Source organism: Acartia tonsa, chromosome 11, assembly GCF_053477335.1.
Source record: "Acartia tonsa isolate MP-2025a chromosome 11, ASM5347733v1, whole genome shotgun sequence".
Taxonomy (NCBI): domain Eukaryota; kingdom Metazoa; phylum Arthropoda; class Copepoda; order Calanoida; family Acartiidae; genus Acartia; species Acartia tonsa.
The window spans coordinates 28722595-28735055 of NC_137270.1; the positions used below are offsets into that span (position 1 = coordinate 28722595).

At 33.3% G+C, this 12461-nt stretch overlaps 1 protein-coding gene across 2 annotated transcripts in view; it reads right to left on the minus strand.

Moving 5' to 3' along the window:
* Positions 1–915: 915 nt before the first annotated feature.
* The window catches only part of LOC145331760 (heparanase-like), a 35324-nt gene continuing 23778 nt past the window's right edge, over positions 916–12461 (minus strand). Inside the window, exons 7-25 of one of the 2 annotated variants that reach the window (XM_080176593.1) lie at positions 12341–12408; positions 9706–9742; positions 9085–9134; positions 8539–8592; positions 7916–7993; positions 7532–7547; positions 7224–7281; positions 6986–7074; positions 6282–6355; positions 6022–6060; positions 5745–5806; positions 5327–5363; positions 4691–4780; positions 4006–4054; positions 3246–3300; positions 2682–2741; positions 1698–1756; positions 1430–1466; positions 916–1082 (exon numbers count right to left, since the gene is read on the minus strand). In XM_080176593.1, coding sequence (XP_080032719.1) covers positions 988–1082; positions 1430–1466; positions 1698–1756; positions 2682–2741; positions 3246–3300; positions 4006–4054; positions 4691–4780; positions 5327–5363; positions 5745–5806; positions 6022–6060; positions 6282–6355; positions 6986–7074; positions 7224–7281; positions 7532–7547; positions 7916–7993; positions 8539–8592; positions 9085–9134; positions 9706–9742; positions 12341–12408 — 1107 coding nt within the window. In that variant the 3' untranslated portion in view covers positions 916–987. Of the gene's footprint in view, positions 1083–1429; positions 1467–1697; positions 1757–2681; positions 2742–3245; positions 3301–4005; positions 4055–4690; positions 4781–5326; positions 5364–5744; positions 5807–6021; positions 6061–6281; positions 6356–6985; positions 7075–7223; positions 7282–7531; positions 7551–7915; positions 7994–8538; positions 8593–9084; positions 9135–9705; positions 9743–12340; positions 12409–12461 lie in introns of both variants that reach the window. The other variant, XM_080176592.1, reaches the window with a different exon arrangement.

A 12461-nucleotide genomic window follows, 5' to 3' on the forward strand; every position in this document is an offset into this window, starting at 1 on the left:
AGTCTACAATTAGATCTTTCATAAAAAGGCAAGATCAATTTTAGTATCAAGCTATGCTATATTTTTAGTCTGTTGGTCCTTCTTCTCCTTACCGTCTGTTCATGGGAATGTGTGTACTGTGTGTTTCTCTTCTATCCATATCCTAATCATGTATTTCCAAGGTGGTACACTTATACTATCATTTAAATAGCATAAAACTTAATCTTAACCATTGTTAACCCTTAAAATCCACAGAAAACTGTCTATAATACGATGCGATAAATAACTATTATTTGCATTTTTGTAGTTGCTACCTGGAAATTACAGAGGAAATTGATGGAAGGGACTAGAAAGATTAAAAGAAATAGTGTTTACATATTCTACAATTCATCAAAACATTATCTAATTCCTAATTATTTATATACTACTGGTTACGCCCCTAGAATCTGATAGAACTTTAGCCAAAAACCTTCATAAGACATAAAGGATAAGATTTAATAGACTAAAACCATCTTTGAACATATGTTAAACTTTACTACACAGGAGTTATTATTCGGTTAGAAATTTATCGAATAGATAAAAAAGCTTTACCACCTCCAAATGACTATTAACAAAATATTCTGAAGTGATTTGATGTTTTGTTTGTTTGATCATTCAGATATTTGTCCTATCCATTTCAAACCTTGTATGTATGATGATTCCTCTGATGAAAAGGTATCATCCTTGAAGCGTAAATTGCAACTTTGTAATCGTTACAAAATGTCAATAATCAATCAAAAAATAGGTGGCATTTTTTTAAATGCTGAACCATAGAGCAATAGGGAATGATTTTCTTCATTAATTTTCTATTTTTTCAAAATTAACCACTGTCATTCCACAATATTTGTTTGTCAAACTGTTTTATTTGTGAAGATTTATATTAAGCATTGAACAACATTAAATTTAACTGAAATTTATTAAGTTTATAAATCATTATATAAGTAATCTCATGCATATATTTCCCCCGATTTATTTAAAGTCAGAGAGAAAGGGCAAGTCTCTTGGATTTTCATAACCAAAAACAAAGAAAACAATTGAAGAGCTTGGGATTTGAAGTTTCTTTCCCTGTCAAATATCAAAATAAACAAATCTTAGTAGCGCAGCTACTAAACAACTAGGATATAATGTCAGGTAGTCATTACGTCCGTTCGACGACAATTCGAAGATAGTTAATATCAAAGTATATTTTTATATTTGATTTTGACTGTATATGAGTTTCTTTTATAGATGCACTTAACCAATTTTTGGGTCAATTATTACCCCTCTTCATTGAAAAACAATCATAAATACTTGCATAAAACTGTAGAGTAGCTTCACAACATGAGCAACTTTTATTCTCAAAATAAACATTTCAATTCTTAAACTTTTGTGTGTCCTGTTCTTCTACTAATTTTATTGTTTATTTTTATTTCCTTAGCTGTATGAGGCTTCATAATTGGTAGTTGACCCTAAAAATAAAACAATTTAATTAATTGGATTCAGAATATTGGTCCAAAAAGGCATTTTCATCCTGAACGGATTAGGATCACCGCCCAGAATTTTGAAAAGGGCAAGAGTATCTTGGAGAATAAGACAATTCTAATATGCCTACAATAGCGATGAGAACTATCCGCTACGGACAAATGGACGAACATACTCACCCCAATAATATAACAGCTTGGCTTTTAATAATCACCAACCTTTTCCAGCTGAAGAAGTTGTCCATTTAACATGATCTCGGTACTTTGGATATTTCCTTCTAGTTAAACACAAATATAGTATTATCACACTAATAATGTCCAGGGAGGGAGGGGACATTGGGCTGTTTATTACATTAGTCCCCAAAGTGTTACAATATTTTTTTCTTGATCAACAACATTGGGTGAATTTTGAATGATTGGTTCATTAAGTTGAGTTTCCAAACGTAATCTACAGAAGGGGTAATTTTGTTTTCATTATTAGGTATGTACATCAATTTATCGGCCTTGTCTTATCCCTTTAAATCCCTGAATAGTTTCATTACAATTACAAAATACACAACCACCATGGCGCGCCAAAAACTATAGATTTATTGCTTCAGAAGGTCAATCAAACACAAAAACTCTTTAATTCAAAAAAAAATTTATTATTTAGTCACACATGATTTAATCCCATTATACAAGGATCTAAATTTTCGAAGATTTCCCCAAATGTAAATTTAGGGCACCCGCAAATGAGTTAAAAGCTTTTTTTTGTGAAAACATGGGAAATTAGTTTGAGGGATATGCCATTAGAGTAAAACACTAGAGGGAGAAAATTGCTAAATAACTGTATCTCCCCATCACAACTGTCTTGTGAAACATTCCTATTGTGTCATTGAAATTCAACCAATGGTATCGCTAATATTAACACAGCCAAGTAGCAGAAACTAATGTAGAAGCAGACGAAAGAGGTCTTTGAAAAATGAAGAGAGGTAGTTATCTGTGTATACATCTATACGATAGATTTGTTGATATGCCAAACCTATTTCATAGAGTAAGAAGGTTTTTGTTTGTCAGTTATGATCTCACTAAAGACTGAACCAAATGACTTCTCAATTTTAGGGAAGCTTCATTTGGATGATTTAGATTATCCCTCACCCCATTTTAATAGAATCCCTAGATACTAGACGCGCTGTAGTGATTAATATAATTTTTAATGATTACCTTTTGGTGTAAGAATATAGGAATCATAAGTGTAGTCATGATAGGTAGATAACACAACTTCTAAACATAAGAATAAGAACAATAAAAGTAACTGGGTGTCTTTCTGTGTGTCTGTTATGAAAGAACTCTCTAATTACTTAACCGATATTGGCCTCTTATACAGATATGAAGCTTCCTATATGTCATGGAAAAGTGTTAGGGAAGGGTACCGCCACCATCACAATAGATATCGGCCTTTTTAAAAATAGCTAGCAACCCAGAAATATTTTCACTTTTCTTTTTAAAATTAAAATTGGAGGGTCGACATCACCTTTCTTCAATTGCTATATGACACATACATCTAGGGGCATAGTCGTTAGTCCTATTATGTAAAGTAGTAAAGTAGTAAAGATTTTAGTTTTAGACATTTTTTTAGATTTAGTCTTTGGATTGTTTTAGGCTACTCTTAATACACTGACACCCTAGATGCTAGGGGAGCAGTCTCTAGTAAATACATGATATATCTGCGCCTACTATTAATCAATATATCTTTCTTTCTTTTAAATAATCTATCTATGAATGTACCTGCTGTTTTGTTTTGATCCATATTCAATCCAAATACAGTTACAGTTCGTTCATCCTACAAAACAAGGACAATTATGTTCAATAATAACAAAAATAAAATAAAGTTATAGTGTAGCAGACAGACCATAGCAAGAGGAGCTGGGCTCCCTCTAATAATAAATGTATTGTAAATGTGCCTAAACTATAGTTTTAACTAGTATAGCCATTGTGTGTTTGATTCCTCCCCAAAAAATATGTTAAAGGAAGAAATCTATTATTCTCGCATTCATTCGAATCCGGTGGATAGGAACCGTTTCTCATCCATACGAAAAAAACTATGTCTAGCATCGTATTATATCCAGTTTTCTACGAATATAGAAATGTACAATCATAAGATTAAAACCAGTTTTTTTAGCCGGTGCCTCCGGCACCTCGGGGCTAAAAAAAACTAGTTTTAATCTTATAATTGTACATTCTATATCCGCGGAAAGCCGTTTATAATACGATACGAGAAATAACTATTATCGCATTTAAGCGAAGCTTCTATACCATTGTAACCAACTAGCCCCCGTCCGTCGTATGTGCACCTTACGCCTATTACACTAGAATAGGAAAAAGGCAGGGAAAGAGGGGTCAAGACTATAATATGTAGCTGCACTCTTACGGATTTTTGAACCCAAAATGTAAACATGCAAAAAATGATAAAATATGATAAGAATAATAATAACTTGAACACAAATTATCCTGACAATCACAGACAACCAACTCTTATGAATATTACCGTAGATTGATGAATATAAAGCCGACATTTCTTTCCTCGATTTTGAAACCTTGAAAATAAAATTTCTTTACAAATAATACATGTATATGTATCAATGTAGCTAACTTCTACTGTTCATCTTACTATATATCCATACTACCGGCTTTGCCCCTAGCCTCTAGGAGCTTTTCTCCAAGAAGTTTGATCAACCTATGTATTTTTGTGTTATTTAGATTTAAAAAGAAAAGTAAAAAAAATTTGGGGGGGAGGGGTAATTTATTTTTGGTGGGGGGTTATTCGACCCCCTTTTTAAATTTTAGTTTTAAAAAGGAAAAAAAATTGGGGGGGGGAGATGTCCTACCCCTCAAGAAAATAGCTTAAAACCATCACAGGTCCAGTAGGTATATTCCCTGAAGAGTAGAGCCCAATCGATTCAGTGGTTACTGAGATCTTAAGCTTCAGTCAGACGGACAGACAGACATCGTACTACTTTGTATTATAGATGTCTATATAAGGGTTATACAAAAATTGGTTGATTCCCAATTTCAAAAGTTACCAAACCGTTCAGCTTTTTAAACGAAAGTGTATATAATATACATTTTTCTGACCATCAACTTACCTTTCTTTGTTTAGTTAAATAAAATAATTCTTTCAATTAAACAGTGTTTTTCTTCATCAACTTATTAATCTATCCATCAATATATACCCAATATCAATAGGCACCAAACCAACCAGCTTCTTATACAGTAGTGATATCCAATAATCAGGTTTTGGGTCCAGATTTTCATCCAGCAAACTAAATAGATCATATTGTCACGAGTTTGATAGGTTACTTTTCTAAGACAAAGCCCAAATTGTTCCGAATTTGTATCACTTTTGAAAAGTGCGACTCCAGTCATATTTTTCTTTCCCGAAAAAGGAAAGGGGGGAAGAAAATCTCTTCAAAAGAGATGGGGAAAACCCCCTTTTCTCTCATCTCTTTTTTCTTCCCCCTTCCCTTTTTTTTCTTTCCCCTTTCCCTTTTTCGGGAAAGAAAAATATGACGTAACTGGAGTCGCACTTTTCAAAAGTGATACAAATTCGGAACAATTTGGGCTTTGTCCTTTTCTAATGGAAATAATATTACTTGGATCTTACACCAGATTTTCATACTCTAATAAAGTGAATCTTGCAGCGGGCTAAGATAACGATTCCCCCTTTTCAATCCATCTACTTCAACTACTCCCCTCCTACTGGATAAATGAACTAACCATTAAAAGATTTTCCAAATAATCTGCGGTTGCATTTGTTTTCATCCGCGGCCAGTAACAAGTCACAATTATAATATTTAAATGAAAGTCACCTGTAACAACCATGATAAAAAGTTTGTCTTATCAGAACTAAAAAAAAAAACATAAAATGAAGCCAAAGTTTTCGAACATAACTTAGGGTGAGTGGGATTGTAAATTTGCTTTAGAAAATGTAATTTCCTATCAAAACATTATAAAATTATAAATCTATGTTAATCATAATATCTAAAATTAATAAAAACTACTGCTTTATAACAAAATATATTTCAAGGGAAAAAACTTCATTATCAATCGCATCTCTTAATCAAGTGAATCAAGCAAATTTATCTTGGTCTGTTTAGATAGATGAATAACTTGTTATATATTTAACCTGGCACACTTCTTGTGAAATTTCAGGGGGGTTTATTTTCATTTTTGCTACCCCACCAAACATAAAATGCGAAGAACAAGATTGTATGTTATTAAGTTTACCTTTATGTTTATACAAGGCAGACATTCCCAGTTTATCAATCCAGTTATATCCACCAACAAACCTACAAGTTACAGGTATATAATGTCCAGGGAGGACCGTTAATAATTAATATTTACGGTGAGCGATTAGCTATGACATTCAACTTGTCTGTGTTACACCCATAAGATACCCCCCCCCCTCCCCCTCCCACATCCACCTAACGATAATAAATAAATTAAACCTGGAAGAAGAAATAATGTGTAATTTCTTTTTGTAATAAAGTTATAAAAAACCTACGTGTTTGATAAACCATCCGCTCCTCCACTCCAGGCTGAACTAAAAAAAAACAATAAGATTTTATCAATAATAAGTAGATTAGAACAAACAATTTATAAAGTAGCTGCGCTACAAAAGAAATTGTTAGAAAAAGAGCAATAAGTTGCAAAGACAGGGCAATGGGTATGCAATTTTGTTTTTATAGTGTATAGTTATAGAGGGAAAACAAAAGTTGTAAATAATTATTGCTATTGCCCTACCCCTCCATTGATTTACTATACCTTGTTTCTCCCAACCAAAAAGGCTTATCAATTTTTCTAAATTCTGAAAAGTTCTGTATTGTTATGTACAAGTCCTAAAAATAATAAACTTGCTTTAAAAAATGGTTTAGGAGGGTGTCAACACCTTCCTTAAACTTCTCCTCCCCTTTTTACACTATCTCAAGATTAACATCCCCCTAAAAAACGGTGCACGCAAAATTTACCATAAATAAACTTTTTTATTCTTTATATAAACTCTGCATAGTGCCTTGGAAAAGATTACGTCATACAATACAAATGACCAATGATGCACAGACTGAATTTCCAATGACAGACTGGTATCCATTTTAATGGACCAATAGGTCATAATTTATTTTATTCATTTTTTACAGGCACTGTAAAAAGCTTCTTCTATACACAATTTCTGGAGATCAGTTTACTGTTCTCTTTAAAACTGTATGAAAGCTTACTGTTTTAAATCTTTCAATCTTTAGTTAGTCTTTTTATGTTGTGAAGAACGATTACGTAGCTAAGCTGTTTGATATTGTAAGCTAAACATACGGCCAACAAATAAGAATGTTTGAAAAAGAAGAAAGAGACTAACAGTAACAATTCCCATTTAATGCATATTTATAAACCTACTAGTACTTATAGCAAAAGCGTTACAGACAGACTGACAGAAGGACAGACACACAAACGCTTATAGAGTAGCTTCGCCACGTCACCTGGAGTGAATCCAACATTCTTGGATCTAGAAACTGTTGAAGAGTAGCTTTGGCCCCATCAACATAATAGTGGTGCCACGTTAGGGCATCTAGATAGATAGATATGTACATAGATAGATAGATACAAAAATAGATAGAGAGATTAAAAGATGGACAGGAGTAAGATAGATTAAATATATAGATTTAACCGACAAACAATCAGAAAAAAACTCATCCAGTTACTTGGCAAACTTTTTACCTAGAATACTGTTTGAATTTTGATTAACATCATCTAGGTATTGAAGAGGGGCACAATTCTGTAATATAATAGATAAATAAATGATTTTATGTATGTTTTTTATTCAAATGACGATAGTGTCCACGTAAATTCGTTGGTTTCACAACTCAGTGGACTTTTATTGAATTTTGAATTGTTGGTTCATTAAGTTGAATGTCCAAACGTTTCAACCACTAATCTACAGAATCTTTAGATCTCTGATTATTGCTAAAAATAAGTTTGAAATAAACTTATCGCCCATTTAAAAAATTTAATATATAATAACTTACCACCAGATGTGTACATCTTCTCAAATAAATATTCTTCTTTAAATAAAAATATAATAGCATTCTAGCTATGCAATTTAACCCTTATTAGTAACATCTAACAGACAACTAACTCTTTGATTGCACGACCCTTGTCTGAGAAGTACGAACTGTGCATGGTAATGAGTTGCGCCGGATTATTAGCCAAGGCATTCCCCCTACTCTAACTATTTATGTCACCAGACATAACAGCAGTAGGAACCATTTTTAATGTCTTTAGTTATGATGCAGTGTCGGGCAGAGATTCGAACCTCCCCGACGACGGGAGGATGCGCTACGTGTTGAGCTACAGTCGCTGGTTAGCCTTGCAGTAATAAATTATTGATGAAGAATATTAATTTGATCTGCCTGCCAACTTGATTAATATCAGGTCCAACAAGTAGGGAATTATTATACAACGGATAACTTTGTAATAACTCTTTCAACCTAAACAAGGATAATTACGTACAATAGTAGTAAGTTTTGACAGTCATAAAAATGTAACCCCGTGATTTTTCCCAAACCCCATAAAAATATCCAGATTTATAACGAACACAGTAAAAGTGCCGGACTGATTATGACGTAAAAAAATAAATTAGCCAATGAGAGGCCACTATAAATTTTACCATTGGTCAATAATGGCCTCTTATTGGCTAATTTTTCTTGTTACGTCATAATCAGTCTCTTTTACTGTGTTCATTTATAACCCATTCCACTCTCTCCCCATTAATAAAAGCTTGAACATCCTCTAATATCGCATAAAAAAACATTGGCCAAGCTTTTTTTGCAATTATATATATGTCGAAGGCTTAGTTAAAAAAATATTACAATCTTAGCTTTACATACAGACAGATAAGAAGACATAAAGAGTAGCTATGCTACTCAAAATTACAAATACATAGTTTAATTAAAAATCTAATTCTAACTTATGAAGAATTTATAATATCTAAAATACTTGGAAATTAGGAAACATCCTATAATAAGATTTTAACCTTAGAAAGTCTTGACCCAACTGAGAACCAGAGATTGTTATATTAAATTCATGTCTAAGTTTTCATTTGTTAAATCATCAATAAGACCCGTATGAAACTCTTCCTCCCACCCAAACCCCAACCCATCCCACCCCCCACTACCTCCCCCCTCCAAAAAAAAAAGAAAGATAATAGAATGTATATATCTACATTTAAACATCAAACTAATGTTTTTTTTTTCAATTTAAATCTTATCCCTAACATGGATAACTCAATCGGTTTAGTAATTATTAAAATCATAAGCTTCAGACAATAAAAACCTTATTATTACTCTATATAATTAGATAGTTTTTTTAGATAACAGCTTGATTAAGTCGTCATTTTACTTTAACAAGAACAAATTTGCTAATAATTAGCACAGCAACAGTTAGCTGGTAAATTTTAATTATCTTTACAGACAGACGTTAGTCTAGATAAAAAAAAGCTGCGCCTAAGTACAATGAGGAATCCATGCAAAGATACAAACTTTTAAATCTAAACTTATTTTACTTTTAACTAATGAATTTCCTAAATGAGTTTGGTTCATTTCCAAGCTGCCACACGATTCCAGTTAAATTCTAGAATATGATTTTTTATATGTATAGTATTAAAGAATACACGAAAGATCCCTGTTTTGTTGACTTCGATGAACCGTTTTTGGACTACAAGATAACCTTTAATTTGTATCTTATTTTCCATAGATATTTTTATCCACAATAGTTAAAAAGTAGTTTTAATTCAGTGGAAATTAATCGGATTCGGACCCATACGGGAAATAAATAGATAGCTAGGTTATCCTTATGATGAAGTAAAACGATCTCTGTCTGTCTGTGTGTGTGTGTCCCGAAGATATCTCGCAAACCACTGAACCGATATGGTTCTCTTCAACGAGTAGCTTCTCATAGGTCCTGTTATTTTTTGGAGGTTATCACACCCCTACAAAAAGAAACCGACCCTAGAAAAAAAATACACCCCCCCCCAAAAAAAAAAAGATCATTTTAAAAACTTTTTCTTCCTAAAACTAAAATTGAAAATGGGGACGGTGGTCGATATCCTCCCCGCCCCCCATCAAAGGTCGTCTAGGGGCGTAGCCGCTAGTTAGAAAAAAGGAAGTTATAGAGTAGCTGCGCTACATCTAAAATTACTTACATTGGCACTGGCAAAGTCAAGGAGTTGTTTAGCATTACTAAAACAAACAAAAAATTTGTACAAAAAAGATTTAGAAATTTTTATTCTCATTTCGAAAAAATGTTTCTTAAATATATAAAGCACTGTCAAGCTATTTTTTTAATGTTCGTTTGTGTGCTTCGCTCTAATGGATGTAGTCATCCTTGTTTTTTTGTAACAAACGTTTGCTGGCTTGAATACTCACAAGCTTAACTCATATCTGCCATAAGATTGTGAAAAATGGGTGGAGTACTTTAGCTTGTTGTACCTTGAAAAGGCGAGAATTTCACATAATTAGGGTATTTAATAAATTTATGTACGTCTCCTTATCTAAAAGTTTGATAACCTATAAGACTTCTATCATATTTGAAAGATTGGACGTGCAGAATAGGCGTCAACACCCCCTGTTGAAGTAGAATTTGGAAGGCCTGTATTTTACCCATTTCAAAAACCTGTGCACTCCACGGGAGGAAACTGTATGTAAGTATTTCGGTAATTTGTTTAATACTATCCCAAGATGCAAATTCAAATATCAAATATAAAATAGCCTTAATCCATATATGTAAAGCTTTTTAAAACGGATAACTTAAACGCTTCAGTGACTAGGCGAGATCTTAGCAAAAAAAGATTAGAAATACATTATGTAGCAATGCTACTCTACATGGGAGTCTGTATGTGCATTCGAAGGTCTTCTATGGTTTGACAAATTAGAAATCTAAATTTCTGATTATAAGAAATTCAATATTTGCAATTTCTAGATTCTAAATTATTACTTGCTAGCAAATTAAGATATGTACTTTAAAACTCAAATGAATACTTCTCTTTTTCATGTCTGATTTCAACCTTTTTAATCTTAATCCCCCCCCCCCTTCCCCCAATTGTTATAGCTTAGTCAAATCCAAAATTATCCGACTAGCAAATTTGTGAGAAGTGGGCGTGGCCAAAACTGTGCTTCTCTTGATAACCTGGCGCGCGGTCAAACTGTCCTTTTACACGTCAAAGCAGTATAAATATAGGGACAGCACAGTTTAATTCATCAGTCAATATTGTAATCATGAAGAGTAAACTTCTATTTTGTTTTGTCATAAATATTGCGTTGGCATTTGGCCATCCAACACAACCCTCACCAGCCTGTCCTATGGTGCCAAGCATGGAGTGCAAGGACGTTGACACACCCGTTACAAAGGAGAAGACAGAGAATAAGTGCAAAGTATATGATGTCAAGACCTGCACAGAAAGTTTGGAGAAAAAGTGCGAGACCAAAACAGAGGATGAATGTTATACTGTCCCAAAAGAGGTTTGTAAAACTGTCACTGAGGATGTTGTCACTAAAGTTCCTGAAGAAAAATGTGAGACAGTAACCGAAGAAGAATGTAGAATTGAAACGGAAACTGTATTTGATGAAGTAGAGGCAGTTGAATGTAACGTTGTCATGGAAGAAAAATGTCACGAGGTCCCTGAAATGTCCTGTAAAACTGTTACTAAACAGGTTGAATATACTGTAGATGAAAGAGTCTGCAAGACTGTAACAGATAAAGAATGTGTTGATGTTCCAGAACAAGTTTGTGTGCAAGTACCTGTAGAGGACTGTCATATTGAGGAAACAATTGAAAAGGAGACATATACCACCAGAGAATGTAAACAATCCACAGTGCCTGCCTGTATTCAAGTCCCAGAAGTGAAATGTGAAACTAAAGAAGTTCCTGTGGAAGAATGCATGGAGCAACCCCATAGAGAATGCAAGGTTATCAACAAAGATGTTTGTACTGCCACCAGCTGCTATACTGTACCTGCCATGGAGTGCTTTGATGTTCAGGAGAAGACTTGCAAGGACGTTATTGAAAAGATTGAAGTATGTGCAAGTGTCATGAAAGAAGAATGTAATGATCTTCCCAGCATGGTTTGTGAAGATGTCACTAAAACTAAAGATGTCCCTGTCCAGAATACAGTCTGTAAAATTATTAACAATGAAGAATGTAAAACAATGTCCATACTTGAGTGTAAAGATGTACCAAAAGAAGTATGCAACAATATTCCTAAAACTATGACTAAGCAAGTAGAGGAAGAAATATGTGGTTTAGTCCCAAAACAACTCTGCTACCCAGTGCCCACAGAATCCTGCAAGACAGTCATCAACAAGGTCCCCAGAGTCATCACCAACAACATCTGTGAGCCCAAGGAGCGTCAAGCTTGCAACACTATCATGGTTGATAAAACTACAACAGTTGACAAGAATGTATGCGATACTGTTGAAGAAAGTGTGTGTAGACCTGTTCCCAGAATGGTTTGTACTGATGTACCCGTTACAGAATGTACACAAGAAAAGAGAGAAGAATGCACACCTGTGCTTGTACAGTACACAGAGTATGTCAAAGAGAAAAAGTGCGTCTCTGTTATGATTAAAGCTTGTTAAAGTCAAATTTATATTTTGTATATACTTGTTAATAATAGAATATAAATATTTATATTGACATAGAAATATATTTTCGAATGTTAGAAAAATAAATATATAGAATTAAAAATTGTTTTATTCATTTTTACAGAAAAAAAACTACTTTTATTGCATAACTAAACTTTGCTTATGGTTGAAATAATTCTTTTACAGAAAAATTTTCACCTTTTATCCCAAGAGCCGTCTGGAAGTCGTTTTAGAACATTTATATCAAACAGCAAAGTCCAGCCAACCTAAAATAAAATAAGGATGACAATATCCAATAAAACAAAGCTTAGTTATTAAG